A 16,216-nucleotide genomic window follows, 5' to 3' on the forward strand; every position below is an offset into this window, starting at 1 on the left:
GGTGTTTGCCTCACTTTGTTTACATTTTACATTTTCATTTCTCATCCTCCTTTGTCCTCTTCTCAATGTTGAGATAAGTTCAAAGGCCTTTGCAATGGTGACATCTTTATTTCTCTTTTAGGATCCCATTCTACTGCACATTGGTAACTTTCAGTGCTGGGCAGCGAGCACCTTCCTACACATCTCCACATTCCCATCTTTACCCAGTTTTATCTGCTTTCCTCCCACTCGACTATGACCTCTTTGAGAGTAGAGACCTTATCCACTTAACATTTGTATCTCACAGTAGCAGTTTAATAAATGTTGACTGATTTTATGTCTAACTAAATGGTGGATTGTACAAAAGAATGATTGCATGGGCAGCTTTGATTTCATACTGGGTTTCATCAACTCAGAGAGGCCAGGGGTCCTCAGAAATGTTTACCAAGGTTTTAAACCACAAATGTAAGTCCATCACCCTCCCCACCCCCCAGTGTCACATCATTTAAATGTTTGGAAACCTAGAGGTACTTAAGGGAACATTTCCAAATGCAAGGCTTCTATCAAAAAGGAAGAATGCAAAGAGTGAATGCCCAACAAGCAAAATTGAAATAAAGGCACAGGCTTGCTCCATGTCATCCTTGGGAGAAGGACAAAGACCAATGCAAATGGGAGGCCAGTGACAGTTCAACACACAGGGGTTTTAGGTCAGAGATTCAAATTTTGAGATTTTGAGGGAAAACCTTTACACGATCGATGGACATGGAAACAAAAGGAAACTGGGAGTTAGAAGATAGATGAGAACTTGCAAGGAGGGGCTTGTTATTCAGAATTCAAAAGACTATTGAACCTTACACCTTCTTTATAATCATAGCTTGTGAACGAAATATTCAAATATCTTCAGTTTACTTATGACTTGGACTGGTTAGTTGATGTGGCCAATATTAGCCACCACAGGACCAAACTGGTTGTTATTTTATATCAACACTGTATTTTGTGTTGAACAAAATGCAGATAATATCATCCAACTTTAATGAATTGTGATCTGTTTTAAAACTTTGTCTAAAAATTCATTTGTCTTAGTTCAACTTGAATTTCTCTAATTTCAATTTAAAAAAAATAAATTATTACATGATCTAAGTTACAGGGGGATATTTAACCAAAATGAAAGGAGATTTTTCTGCTTTTAAATATTGTCTGTTACTTAAGCTCCAGTATATGTTTATATAGCTTGTTTTGTGACTTAAATCTAAGCTTATTTGTCTTTAACCAATATATAGCTTAGGTGTTTCATTAAAAAATATAGAGCTAAAAGTTTGTGATAACTTATATCATTATGAATTAACTTCAAATCAAAATACATTTCAATGATAAAACAAGGTCTGTCAAGAATAATAACCAATATTCCATCACTTTACAATTCAGATTGATGATCTCAAAATTGTTTTAAAGTAAAATATTCTGTTTTTATTTTTAAACATTTTAGTACTTAAAAATAATTTTAAAAGTTAAAACATTGAAGTTAAGTTAAAAACAGCTGACAAATATCTCATATTTGTAATGTTGATTTAAAAAATTGCAAAAGTATACCATGTCTTTTATCTCATCTAAACAAAAGAAAAAATTTTAAGAATGTTTTATTTATATATAAATGAAAGCACAAATATGCTTTTAAAAGGTCTATCTTTATGCATTCTGAAAATGCCTTTATTATTCCTGACACTGATTCAAAGCATGTGCTATTTGGTGAGTAGGTTTCATTCATAATTTTGTAATTGAACTATTTGTTCATGGCTTTATTAGTTGTATACAAATTGAGAAATTTGTGCAATGCCCATCAAAATAGTGACCCTATCAAAACTAAGTTAACTTATAAATCCATTGAAAAGACAAGACAACTAAATCATTATCATGAGCCCCTTAAATACACAGATCTTGGTAGCTTTGTCTTGGTAACTCTAACACTGGGCAGAATTAATTTCTTATGAGCTAATAGTACTAATGGTTCTGCTCACGGCCCAGTTTTTATACAGTATATGAGTCCCAGTAGATCTTTTCGTAGAGAATAATCATGTGATAACTTTCAACTCTGACTTGATCTAAATCTCAACTGACTACAAATATTTTCCTGACAGGATAATTAGATTTGTAATTGTGAAGTTATTCATGGGAAAATGAACAGATATTACTGTTTACAAGTTGGGTAGTACTAACACTAGGGCAGGCAGGAGAACATAATTAAAACAATTGTTTCAAGTTAGTAATAGAAACCTAAATAAGGCTATATTTAGTAGCTTTGAGAATATTTTTCCAACCAAGGACATTACTCTTTTTATCTTTATGAGACACAAAAATTAAATCAATATTAAGGTATAAGGGGTGGGATATATAGAAAAACAAAGACCAAGTTTGCAAAAACATGAAAAAAATCTCCTTAACAATAAGAGGTCTGGAACACATCATTTTAAGACAATGTGCTCTATAGCAAAAAATGAAGGGGATATACCTTGCTAAAAAAAGTACCAGGAAATATGGCTAAAATGAAAATTTCTAAGGTTCCGTATGAGAGAAAAATATTTGCTAAAGTCATTTCATTTTCATAAAGAATATAATTTTTTTTCTGTAATATAATCAATCTTTGACATATAGTTTTTCTTTCTACCTTCAAAGTAGATTTATTTATACTATTACAGTCAAGAGTAGTGCTCAATAGGAAGATAATGAGAGCCTAGTAATTTTAAACTTTCTAGTAGCCTTTTTTTTAAGTGAAAAGAAAACGGTGAAAATAATTTTGACAATACATTTTACCTAGCCCAATATATCCAAAATATTATCATTTCAACTGTAATCAAAATAAAATTATTAATGTGTCAGTTTATATCATTTTTTTGCACAAAATCTTCAAAATCTGGTGTGTATTTTATACTTGTAGCACATTGCAATTTGGGGTAGTTACATAGGACTCAACAGACACATGTGGCTATGCCTACTGTATTGGACAGCACAGGTCTAGCGAAACTTTCTCCTTAAAGACTTGACGATTCACCTACTCTTTTCTTTCCTTCAATCCTTTCATCAATGCACACTTGTTTACATACTGTTTGGCTTTAAGTGTTAGTCTAGGACAGCATGGACTTGAGCTTCTTTGAAGTGCTTGACATATTATTTGTTAATACAGAATAATTACATTAAATAAAAAGAGCAGTTCTCAGGGGGTCCAGCAAACTCTGAGTTCAGGTCACCTGGCCAACTCTTGTGTTTTGTTTGGTTTGCTCAATGTATTATAAATGACTTCCCTGGAGTATGTTTGGCTAAATCCCTCTCAAAGAGATCATAATAATCACACAATACAAGAAAACCCTTCCGTGTAAATTATTCTGTCGTTACAACCTGTTGAATAAACAGTTACTAAACAGGTTAGGAACTCAGTGTTTCAAGGATGTGTTCTGTACTTTATCCATTGCGATTGTCCCAAGGACGCCACTGAGAGAGCAGCAATCAGCTTCCGACATATTGGGAATCTATGAATGAGCAGCTGGCATCGACATACCAGGGATGAAGATGAGTCGATGTGTTCAGCAGTATGTAGCACTATGTCCTAAGGGGCTTTACAGGAGACACTGGGACAAACATGTTTCAAGACTAATGCACTCACACGTGTAAGAATGTGGTATGGTACATGGACTGATGCTGTGGTTGCCATGAGAAGTACTCACTTTTTCAGATCATTCTGCTGCTTTTGGGCTTGTGCATAGCAGGGAAGAGGCCACTTGTGTACAGTGGAAAAAGTATATCAACTAATAAAACTGCATTTGACTGAGAAATAATTGTATCACAGCCGTCACTGAATTTCATAAAGTTATCAACACGACAGGTGCATTGCATTTTATGAATCAGAACTCTGTTTGCTGATTCATAAACTTGCCAGTATGCAACAAGAATATGATGCATCAAAGAAAGCATTGTATAATCTTCATGCAGTAAAATGGTAACTAATATCTCAAAAACAGTTAATGCAGCACTCGACAGGGATTAAATAAGGAACTTGGTACACACTAATGTTCTGAATATGAGGAAATGGTAATCACAATTTTTTTTTCTAAATTAAAAAATAAAAAATATTGTTTTGCATTAAATTTTAAATTCAAGCTTCGGTGACAATGGTAATTTTTGGACATTTAAAAAGGATTACTGGGAAGCACAAACCAATGCAAGGTTTGGAGGAAAAGGCATTTTGCGAACTAGACTCTGTCCTAAATTGTGGTGCCCTGAGATGATACGTTGTAGCACAATGATGCCAATTCCAAGTCTGGATAGGTCTTATCTACTGATGTATGTGGTTCTGTCCTTAGCCGAGAACTTAAAGTGGTTCTCACTTCCCTCAGCCTTGACCTGAGAAACTATGGGCTGAATATTCTGAACATGGATTCTTCAAAGGGCAAGAGATCAATGTAAAACTGTGTATGTTTTACTATGCAAATTGTGTAAAGAATGGAGACCTTGGTAAATACCAAGCAAATTTCTTTCCAACTACTACTGTGTCATTGGGAGGAAGCATCTCTTTTTCATGGATGAAAAACTCACAACATAAAACTTATCTGAAAGTCTTGGGAATCATCAATAACTTTTTTTAAGATTCAATTTTGATGTTATATGTTGTTATAATTTTCATTCCTTACAACATAGCGTTTAGAATAAAGAAAACCACACATGTTGGCAGCAGCTGGGGATGTGATCTGATGATATTCTGAAAATAAGTTGCCATAATTTAGCTTTTGAGATAAATGCCTTTCATGAGGACTGTAAATGGACATTTTTCTAATTGTAGACATGTTCATATAATTGGAACTGAATAACTGCATTTACTACTGCATTATGGAAAAAAAAGGAAATATGTAAGATAACAACCTAATCTAAATTATAAGATAAATGCAAGTAAAAATATTTTTCATTTAAGAATTTAAAACTGATAGTTCCACAGAGTGGTGATGGGTATATTATACATATTTATGTGGATTTTACAGGGTGTTTCAAAAGTCCCTGAGGACATACAGGATTCACAGTCTCAGCATGTCTTTGCATATAAATGCAAACTTTTTCTATATTTGCTATAATAAATGCTGAAAATGGCTCTCATGTGCTTATAATAGAGATATTTTTGTTGTCAAGGTCACTAAGTAGAAGAGGGGTCACAGATGCCATTTTCTGCAGGGGGACTCAGGGACTTCTGGCTCATTCCTGTAAATTAGTTACCCACATAAATATGTATAGACATATGTAGTATGCATAGTCACAACATAAATATATTTAACATTTAAGAAAATTTAGATATTCTACTGGTAAACTGACATATGTATACAATATAACTTGTATTTATTCATAGGAATTTGATTTTTTTGGTTGTTGTTTTTCAAATGTATCATTAGCTTAATTGTTATTTCTTTCCCAAAGTTATTAACAAGACTCCTTTATAAAGAAGCAACATATTTTACTTGCACATACATTTTTAAACTGAAGTTAAGTAATGAAAATTAATATCCACAAATAAATAACTAAATGATGGAATTTTTCTTTTTCTTAGCAATTTTCGTTTTCACTTTATAATGTATAATTTGTTTCATTGAAACTGTGCTTTTAAAGAAATTAGTTCAAGTTAATGTTTTTTTTTTTTTTTCTAGTTAAAAATCACAACGTCTGATATATTAACATATGTCAGCTTCCTACAGGAACCCTATGGGTCTGCCCACCTGTGATGTCATAGTAAGGAGGGGCTTTTCTTCAGCAGACTCCTCCCTCGGTATCTCCTTCATCACCATGGCAACAGCCTTATCTGCCGCCCTAGAGCCTTTTCCCTATAACAGTGAAATCAACAATGACTTGTGTCAGGAGAAATCTTTAGTTATTATTTATTACAAGATAGTCTAATGTTTAAAGACCAATCCAACATAAATGAAGAAGTAGGCTGCTGCAAGTGAATCTTGAGGCTTTTGGCTGAAGAGAAAACACACAATATCTGAAAAAAGATTGTTTGTGAACTTTAGCTACTTTTTCACCTTTACAACTGACATTTAATTTTAACATAGTACTTTATATGTATGGTATATTTTAGGTAATTTACATGACATGAACATAATTTGTAGCATCTATTTAAATACATTATGAATTGCCTGCTATGTTCATTTATAAATTATTCCTATATAATTTCTAAAACTTTTGAATGATAGGAGTCTGGGACAGGGATTGGGATCAGGGTGTGATTCCCATGGAGGGCTTGGTGGGCGGTCTCTGGAGTCTGTCATTTTTGAGTGGATTTGGCATAAAAAGAATAAAAGTGTCATAAAAACCTCTCAAAAATTCTTCAGTGGTCTAATGTCACAGGAATTCACCCAGCTTACTTTGTGGAGCTAGTATGAAAAAAATTTGTAACTCTCAATGTTTTTGAGACCAAATAATTTTAATAGAATTTTAAAATTTCTTTTCATTGGAGAATCTGTAAATCCAGATATAAATAAAAATGATTACTAATCGAGGCATTGAGAGATACAGATATAAATATTTAGGCACATATATTCCCTACATTTTTTTGTCTCATACAAACAGAGTTATAAATTATAAAAAGGGATGCTGGCTTTCTGTCTTTTTGGTTTACTAGATTATTAAATTTTTGATAGTAAATATGGCATAATGGAAAAAATGAAATAAAATATTACCTTCTCAATCCAATTAGAAGCATCTCATACTATGTAAAAATTACATAATCTCTAAACACTTTGAAAACAGAAAAATTCAATTTTCTTATGTCTCTGGGCAATGCCTCTCTGGAGAAAATAATTTTATAATAAGAGCACACATGAATATCTGTGTTGTAAATCTATTTAAAATACAAATGCAGCATATAGAGATCTCATAGGCCCAGAAACAAAAATGGACATATGTGGTCTGTTGTCTGAAAGGGAATTAAGAGCAATCCAACATAAATGGGAGTTAGGGTTAATACGAATTCTAAAGGTCAATAAATCTTGATACTTTCTATGTAATGCAAAAGGGGAGAATCACACTATTATCATGGTCTTGCACAGAGCTTTAAGAATTTAGAAGGTAGGTCTATTCCAGGAAGCAAGTCTTCTGAGATGAATAAGGAGTGACTCTAATTGCATTCTACTACATAACTCCCGTGCCCTCAGTTTGTTTTGTGCTAATCATCCATTTTCTCAGGCATTCCTTTCTAAATAACAAGTGGCAGCTTTTATTTATGAAAACAAAGAAAAACTTCATATTTACTAGATTTTAGAATGCGTGAATCTCTTTATTGCTCTAAGTTTATTTCTTTGTGTGTGTGTGTGTTTTTTTTTTTTTTTTTTTTGCTTTTATTTAAGAACTAGCATGATTGAATGATAATGTTTATTTCCATGATGGAATATCAACCACAAGAGATTTTATTTATCAGGAGTTACTATCAAATATGTTCTGGAATGTCACTATGGCCACAATCCTTAGAATCACTGACTACTAGAAGAATAAAGGAAAACATTAAAAATTGGGGAGCAAAATGATCCCAGGTTTATTCTTTAATGATGGAATGCGAACTTCCTAAAATAGAGATGCATACAATTCTGAATTCTGGGAAAATATTATTATGGAACTATTAAACTGTTTTACATTTTTTTCACAAGATAAAAATTATTGGGATGAAACATTACATACTATAAGCTTAGCATACCTTTATAAGATTTACAGATTAAATATAGTTTAACAAATATTTTTGAGCTTATTTTTTTCAAAAGAGCAAAATCATTTGTGAAGAATTCTTTCCATGCTCCAAGAACTTCTAATAAGATAGCAATGAACGAAGTGGCATGCTTACATTTAAATTCCTAACATACTTAAAAGAGCAAATCTAACGTTACAAGGTATAATTTTTTTAAAGAAATAATAATTCAGACTCTTATCTTGAGCTAAGAAAAAAAAAAGGTCAATTGATGAGCATCTCAAAAAATTTCAGGTCAATATTTCAATCCACTACTTATTTGAAATGCTACCAATCCATAAACTACATATAGATATTTTTCACATGTGCAACTATAGTAGCTAGAATTAGCAACGGACATGCCATTTCACTAAAACAAACAAACAAACAAAAAAAACCAAAACAAAACAAAAATTAGTCCTTTCATGCTGAACTCTAGAACAAAGCAGTGGTCAGCTAGAAAGGATGTATCATTAACACATGCGGTGCTTTTGATTTCTTGCAGAAAAACCCACCAAAGCCAGGGTCAGGTCACTTTTTTGAAGACAGTGCCACTTTTTCTTCAAGGTTACACCTACTACCTGAAAAGAGTCATGACACCCATGTTAGAGCCTGCTAGCAGAGTTTTCCGTCACAGCCTGTTGGCTTGGAGTCATTCCCCCGAGAGCCTCACTGTTTACATGTGTGGTGCAGGTCCGAGGACAGAACCGGAAGGCCTGCCACCATGACATCGCCACGGTTCCAGACACAGCGTCTGAAACCACTGCCAAACCTAGCGAACACACTCATTTATCCAAGAGAGGGTTCCCCAGATCACACTGCCACCTCCACCTGGTACCTGAAAGTCAAACTGTGTTATTTCTGCCTTGTCCATTTATCTCGTGGGACAACATTTCTAAAATTCAGAACCCGACTGATAATGGAGTTGACAATTCCTAAAACTATACAACTTTGCTTATGGGTAGCTCTGTGGGGCTGACAGTAATACAACTGTATAGGGTTTTTTTTTTTTTTTTTCCCTTTTTTGAAGCCAATGGCTCAAAACATTGTAAGAACTATATGCGCATAATCATCCAGACTTCAAGCTCAATTTCTAAATATAACTATACCGAAGGATAAATATTAATCTATTATTTGAAATAACATGGAGACAGCAAAATGAACTCTTCACTGAACATACACACTCAAGCTTGTAAGTGGTTTTGGATTACACTAAGCATGTGTGCTTTTCCATCATTCTCAGCAACAACAGAAAAGAATAATGGGACTTTACAAGTTTATTACTATGTCGTGACGCCCTCCAGCCGTTATTTCAGCCTCCTTCTTTTTAAATAAAACTTCAAAACCACCTTTTCCCACTTCCTTGGTGAGTTTCTCAAGATGTTTTTTTGACTATTTTTCCTTGGTGATTGGCTGTAGAAAATTCTTCGGTATTTCTCTTTATCACGTAGTTTCCTGAGCAGTGAAATATATACAATTATAGCTTTTCTAACAAATAATAATACCTGAGAATAATCTTTTGTTAACTTCTATTATAAGAATGGGCATAAGTGAATGAAACGTGGAGAGTGTATAGCAAGTGACACCAACATAACGAAGGAAACCCAATTCGGGCTCACTCCTCTTTCTTAAATACAGGACAAAAGGAACAGAGTAAACAGCACTGGGAGTCACCGGATCTTCTCAGGCTGGACACCAGGCTGTGCCGCTGCCAGAAGCCTTCCGACGAGGAGGCGTTGGCTCCAGGCCCGTCTCAAAAGGGAAGGAACCAAAGTATTTGGAGAAGCTACTATGTGCTGGGCACTGCTCGGTGTTTGATGTCTTTATACTTATTTGATTGCATGAGACCTCTGTGGGGTACACATTGTCTTACTAGGTGGTTTGGGACATTGAGGTCCAGAGACTCAGAGACGGAGTGACGTGGTCAAGGCCTCAGAGCTGGTATGTGGCTGAGCAGGGAAGGAACCCAGCGCCAGCCCGTGTGCTTCCTCGTCTACCTCACCGTTGTCTCTTCATCGGCTTGAACAGGCCGGAGGGCTCCCCACGCAGCGCCCCCTGACAGCTCCACTGACTGCCATCGGTGCAGGGGGTTTGTGAGATCATCCAAGTCTGGGGCAGCAACCACTTCTCAGGGTAATGATACAGTCTGGACCAAGCCAACATTTTTGAGAAAGATTTTCTTCAATGTGCAATGCTCACTAATTAGGAATCAGCCTACCCATAACTTCACTCACAAGCACAATTCTAACAAAATGTTTCTGTGTTTTTCTATCTTCATGGAAAACTAACCTAAGCATGTCATGTATCACAGTTGTTTTTATTCTGTGAATCTTATTAGGTTTATAAGCTTTAGCATCCCTCTAATTCTGATTAAAATGCTAACTCAGCACTATTAAATGCCATTGAACTAGGTGTTCTGAGATCTATTTTGGGTGCATGCAATACTTAAAAGTATGCAATTCCGTGGTTACACAGTCCATTCATAAGCAATTTTCTAGTTGCAGATTCTATTACTACTATATCAAATTTTTTAATTAAAAATTATTTTTATTATTCTTAATCTATCAATAATAATCCAGTCTTTTTTATCAGAAATGTTAAATAGAAGCTATGAAGCTGTAATAAATTAGGGGAAAGGTAAAAGACTACAATAGTAGTGATTTCCGGTAACTTCATATCATCTAATATATGAAATTAAAGTGTCTTCCTTTTATTCTGATTACAAAAAATTAAAACACGCTGTTACCAAAAATTGAGAAAAAACAGAAATAAGAAAATAAAATTAACAAGTCTGACATCCCCCCCAATTTTATCTTTACAACATTGAAGTTTTTTAGGATGAATGTTTTAATGAAGACAAACTACCATCAAGCTCACAAGTGTGAACATATTGAATATATTTCTTCACATACACATACCTGTAAACAAATACCTGGCATCTAATTTTGGTAATTTTGTTCCAAATGAAATGGTATTCAGTTTTGCATATGCTAAAACCATTTTGTATCTCATAAATTCTGGACTGGGAACTTAAATGCACCTTCAGGAAACTGGCCACAAAAACTGACTAATTTTGGATGACTTTTCTCTCTGTCTTATGTGCAGAGCAAGGACAACATTCTTTTACTCAGGAAGGTAAATGTCAGGGTGTCATGTTCTCTTTAAACTCACAACACGGGAAAATGTGAGAGCAGTGTTTCCCAGGATCCTCTGAATGCAGGCGATGCCTGTCTACCATATTGTGTCCTGCCCAGTGCAGTGAGTTCCTGTAGATTTCTTCCAACATAGAAGAGGGTTCAGGCCATGCTGGTTCTAGTACAGTTACATTTAACTCATTCTCCCCACACCAGAATATTTTGTACATTTAAAAAGTGGTACAAATAGGACTAAATCTGGGCACACTGGTCAAACCTTATTTCCCATTATCCCAAAGGAAGCACAGATCTAGATGTAAGCAATTGGGAAGCCTGGACAGAATTCTGTCTTCACTACAGATTCTCCTGTGGAATTCATAAGTCATAATAAACTCACCAGTGGTTCAGTGCTCTGTTTTTAGCTGGAAATAATGCGATTTCTGATTCCTAAATATGGGTAGGGAAGTCATAGTGCACACACTGGTGTCTCTCTGTTTAAAATGATGACACGAGGCTTTTAAAATAGGACCACCAATTGACCCTCCATATATTTCTCCCTTACTATCTTTTTCCCTTTCTAGCATTATTTCGTGTGTGCACTCTTCTCCAAGCCATCACCTTTTCTAGGAAGTCTTCTGAGATGAATACGGAGTGACTCTAATGACATTCTACTATATAACTCTGTGCCCTCAGTTTGTGTCATGTGCTAATTGGCACTTTTTTGTTACCCTCTTCCAGACTGTGTATGTGGTGACGGGAGAAAGTCCTGGATAACAGTCTCTATGGTCTTTAACTTTATTCTCTTCCCCCTCCCCTCCCGCCCCCCACCCCACCCAGGGAAAATTGCTGGGATTCTGAGCCCACCACAGACATGCTTACTTTCCTTATCATGAATGATTGGTGCCGGAGGACATTATGATTTTCATGGGCCCTTCCTCCATTAAAAAAAAAAAAGCTAAAAATATAGACAACTATAATCCAGACTGGACTTATTGTTACCTATTCATTATTATACTAGTGATTTTTGGAGTTCTGATTTTAAGAGAGATTAAAATTGTAACATTTTTATGGGTCCTTACTAGTAAACGTGTCTTGGGCCCTGTGACCTGTGCCCACTGTGCCTAGTGCGTAAGTTGACTCTGGGTTGGTGTCTTCGTAACAGTCAGTGTGGCCTCGTCGTGGCTGCTCTGCTGTCCCTAGAGCTGATCTGTCACCTCTCGGTGGTTAATTTGGGCAGCAGCTGTGGCTGTTCCTGCCCTAATGGACCCCTTTGCTACTGCTGCTACTCTCACTATGTTTGTTAGGATCCAGGTATCTTCTAACACCATCACCTCAGCCCCGCTAACATGTGGTTTCACTTTCCAAAATTTCAATGACCTGCGGTCAACTGCAGACCTAAAGTATTAAGTGGAAAACTCCAGAATTAAGCAATTCATACTGCAAGCCATTCCGAGCAGCGTGATGAAACCTCCTGCTGTCCTGATCCACCCCACCTGGAATGTGGATCAACCCTATGTCCAGCATATCCACACTGTGTATGCTACCCACCCATTGGTCCCTTAGCAGCTGTCTTAGTTACAGATTGATGGTCACAGGGCTTGTGTTCAAGTAACCCTTATTTTACTGAATAACTGCACCCAAAGTGCAAAAGTTGTGATGCTGGCAATTTGGATATGCCAAAGAGAAGCCGTAAAGTGCTTCCTTGTAGGGAAAAAGTATGTATATAGGAAACATCATAGTATATTTAGGATTTGGTAGTACCCAAGGTTTCAGGTATCCACCTGGGGGTCTTGGAACATATCCCCTGTGGATAAGGAGGGGGACTACTATACTCATAAATCTATGGATGCCTAAGTAGTAGCTTCCATTTTGTAGTTGTTGGAAGGTGTAGCCCTGAGGCAGTAAACATTGATGTGTGAAATTGACATGACTAAAATGTAATCTCTTCACCAGACAACAAACCTAAGCACTTCATTCTCTCTGGCCCCTGGGTGTGTTTCTGACTATTTGGGAGCACTTCTGAGGAAGCTGCATCAACCTGTGTCTCTACTTTTATTAAAATAAAGTCAGCCCTCAATGATCAGAGTCATTGCCATTGCCAAAGCGCTCCTTGCCATTGTTTCCAATTATGCAGTGGGTCATTTGAGGAATAGAACTGCTCAACACCCAACTTGCTGAGTCGTGCATGCAGACTAAGCGCCCCCAGGGACCTTGTTATGGTCCTTTCTTTTTGTAAAATGTTCTCTCACCATGTCTCATCCATGAAATTGCCTCGTGTGAGCAAACAGTTGCGCTTATTGCTTTTGAACTGTTTTCTATTATTTTGTATAGTTCTCTGTGGACACATAATAGGTACTCAAGTTTACTTGTGTGTATCCAATACAAGTATTGGATAGCTTTTGCACATTATTTAAAATACTGAAATCACATAGTGTAGTATGGCCAACTTTGACAGAAGGTGATTCTGAATTAGATAAAAGACTTAATTAGATTTTAAATAAAGTTTCAAGCATCTAAATAAAAATTTATTAAAATTAATAAAGTGTTGCCAAGTAAAGGTGCTTAATATTTGCTGTGAAGGAGAGATAAGACTTCTTTTTAATGAACAAGATCCATTTGTTTACAATTTGCCATTTGTTTGTTCATTTGAGGAGGCTAAACATTGCCCCCACCTCATTCTCACCATATCCCTGAGGCTTATTTACCCTGTTTGCTTAGCAACCTTCCTGGACAAATGGTCAAAGTAACATCACACAGTTCTCACTTATCTATTAGCGACTGGCAAATTGGCGAAGTTTTACTATCAGGATTACTATTATTACTGTGGCTCTAAATCACTTGGAACCTATTTTATGTTAATACTGAGCTTTTCTGCAAGCAACTTTTGCTGCCTTGTGTTCTGGCTTAAAAAATTGTTTTCTTTTGACCTTGTTTAGTCTTATATTGAGGATGCTATTAATAATACATATTTGATAATTAAGAAGTAAATGTAGATGAGATGTTAAGATCATAAATCCAAAATTTCTTATTTACATTTTGAGAGGGCTTTTTGAAATAGGTAACAAAAAATGAAATCCTAAGTAAAGGGTTATATTGTATTTTTAATTTCTTGTGCTAAATAGTTCAGATGATTTACAAAACAGGCACATTTGGGCAGATTATTTTTAAGAAAAAGGAAAACAACTAAAAACACATAACTCTAAAGATTACTTTGTTATTTTTTTTTCTTTTGGAAAAATGTCTCCTCAAATACAAGTATTCCAGACTGCTTGTATCTTACTTGCACAAATGATGGATGTCCCAACACTCAAGAGAAAGCCAAGTGTTATGAGAATCATTCATCATCAGCATGGTTACTTGCTTACATTATGCCTAATTAATGGTGTACCAGGTGTGGGGGAGGTGAGACATGGTCTTTTTCTGGGAGGAAATAGGAGAAGAAGCCTGGAAGTCTGGTTTCTAAGTATCCACAGCAGCCAAGCTGGCATTAGACTATTGAAGGTTGGTGGTTAGGAAACTTGGGAGGATCAATGTACAAAAATTTGATTTTAAAAATCATTTTTGTGTTTTTCATATATTCTATGATTGGGAAGTTTTACAAAGTAAATATAATAAATAAGAATCCTTGTAGGTAAATATGTGGCCAAGAGCATGAAAAAGTTTCCTTGGATTGATATGATTAACTGTGAAACTCTTTTACTTATCAGTGATTAGATGTAACCCCCAACTTCTTGCCCCTACTAAAGAAAATATACATACCAAGTCAAAACTATGTCACCAGAAAGAATTTCATCCCCCTACCAAGTTGGAGGCCTTTAAATGTTGATGGTTATTTTCTCAGAGCAAAGAGATCAAATCTCTTATTTTTTTAAACAGATGGAAAGACCATATGCTAACTATACTTGTCACCGAATTTGAACTGGAGACAGCAAGTTTACCCAGACATCATAAGGTAGATTTACACTGTATCCGTTTTCATTCTAGAGGAGGACTATTAACTAGTGAACTGGAATCCATCCCCTTTATGAATGTTTCAGGCAAATTCTATTATTCATTTATGAACAAGAGTTGTGTCTTGGAGCCTGACTATTCAGGAGTCTTCTTCGTGACTTTCCTCATGTTCTGTCAGATGGAAGTGTTTTCACCAGCTTGTTCCTAAGTTATCAAATGACCCAGTTTTATTGATGAACTTAGGAAAAGTAAATTCCAGAAACTAGGTCACAAGCTACTAGCCAAGAAGGGCTGCAGCTATTATACCCCATCTGTCTGAGTTCCCTGAAACATCTCCAAGAGAGAAGCTTGAGGCTTTGGGAATTCCTATTCTACAATTCCGGATTGGATGGGCATTGCTGCTTATGTTGATAGTTCTCTGAGGGTCATTGGCGATGTGTGGATGGGCTCCTTCCTAATGCCTCTGGTTCCTTGAAAGGGAATGAACAGTCTCTCTCACATCGTGGAGAGGAGTTAGGGAAAGAACAGAGACCTCGGAGCTGTGAGCCCCAGTTAATGTGTGACCAGGTGTGGGCAAGGTGATTACCAGCTCCCGGGGCCAGTGCAACTCCACAGTCAGTGGAGGAAAAAGAGGGGTGGGCATGTGGCATGTTGGCACCAACACTGGGACTGGAGCCAGAAGACGGGAGTTTCAATTCCAGCTCTGCGTTTTATAAGTTATTCTCTCTAAGCCTCCACTTTACCTAAGATAGGAATATTACCTATCTACTTCATAAATTTGTGAGAATGAATTAGGAGAGTATATGATAGCATTTCCACAATGCCTGGCACATGGTAGGCACTCAGTAAATGCTCATTCACTATGAGCTCTTACTGCTGAGCTTCTGGTCTCTCTGGCCTTATTGTCCTTAGGAGGTAGGTGACAAAAGATGCAAAATTAGGTTTGTGAGATTCATCCATGGAGTAAGTAGCAATAGTTCTTACATTCTCACCACTGTATAGTGTTCCATCATCTGAGTGTACCATAATTTATCCATTCAATTGTTTATGGATATTTGAGTTTTTCCAGTTTGGGCTATTATAGAGAATACCATCATGAATTTGAGTTTAGAAGCCACAGGAAACATAAGAGGGGTGAAAAACTGAAAAACAGATGTGAAAAGAGTAGAGACTTGAATAATAGCAACAGAGGCAGAGAATAGTCACAGTATGAATAAGAGGCCTTACTCATTCACAAGTTAAGGGGAAGTCTGAGTTTCTATAGCTAAAAAGCAAAAACCAGGGTTGGGATGATCTAAATCAAAGGGACTGATAAGGTATAGAAATTAAGGATCAGAAGCAAGACAGATGCTGAATCTAGCCAGCAGTAGGGAATGAGACACTATTTCTAATGAGCTGGGATTAG

At 36.1% G+C, this 16,216-nt stretch overlaps 1 protein-coding gene across 6 annotated transcripts in view; it reads right to left on the minus strand.

Annotated features, from left to right (window-relative positions):
• Positions 1–16,216, minus strand: part of PEX5L (peroxisomal biogenesis factor 5 like) — a gene marked incomplete at both ends in the record, with an annotated part of 168,880 nt that overhangs the window by 83,194 nt on the left and 69,470 nt on the right. For 2 of the 6 annotated variants that reach the window (XM_079766746.1, XM_079766744.1), the window contains one exon: positions 5,727–5,831. The exons of 2 other annotated variants lie outside the window; for them this stretch is intronic. In XM_079766746.1, the coding sequence (XP_079622872.1) occupies positions 5,727–5,831 (105 nt within the window). Of the gene's footprint in view, positions 1–5,726; positions 5,832–8,241; positions 8,308–16,216 lie in introns of those variants that run through there. 2 more of the 6 variants (XM_079766748.1, XM_079766749.1) reach the window with 2 other exon arrangements.

This window comes from Cnephaeus nilssonii, assembly GCF_951640355.1.
Source record: "Cnephaeus nilssonii genome assembly, chromosome: 3".
NCBI lineage: Eukaryota > Metazoa > Chordata > Mammalia > Chiroptera > Vespertilionidae > Cnephaeus > Cnephaeus nilssonii.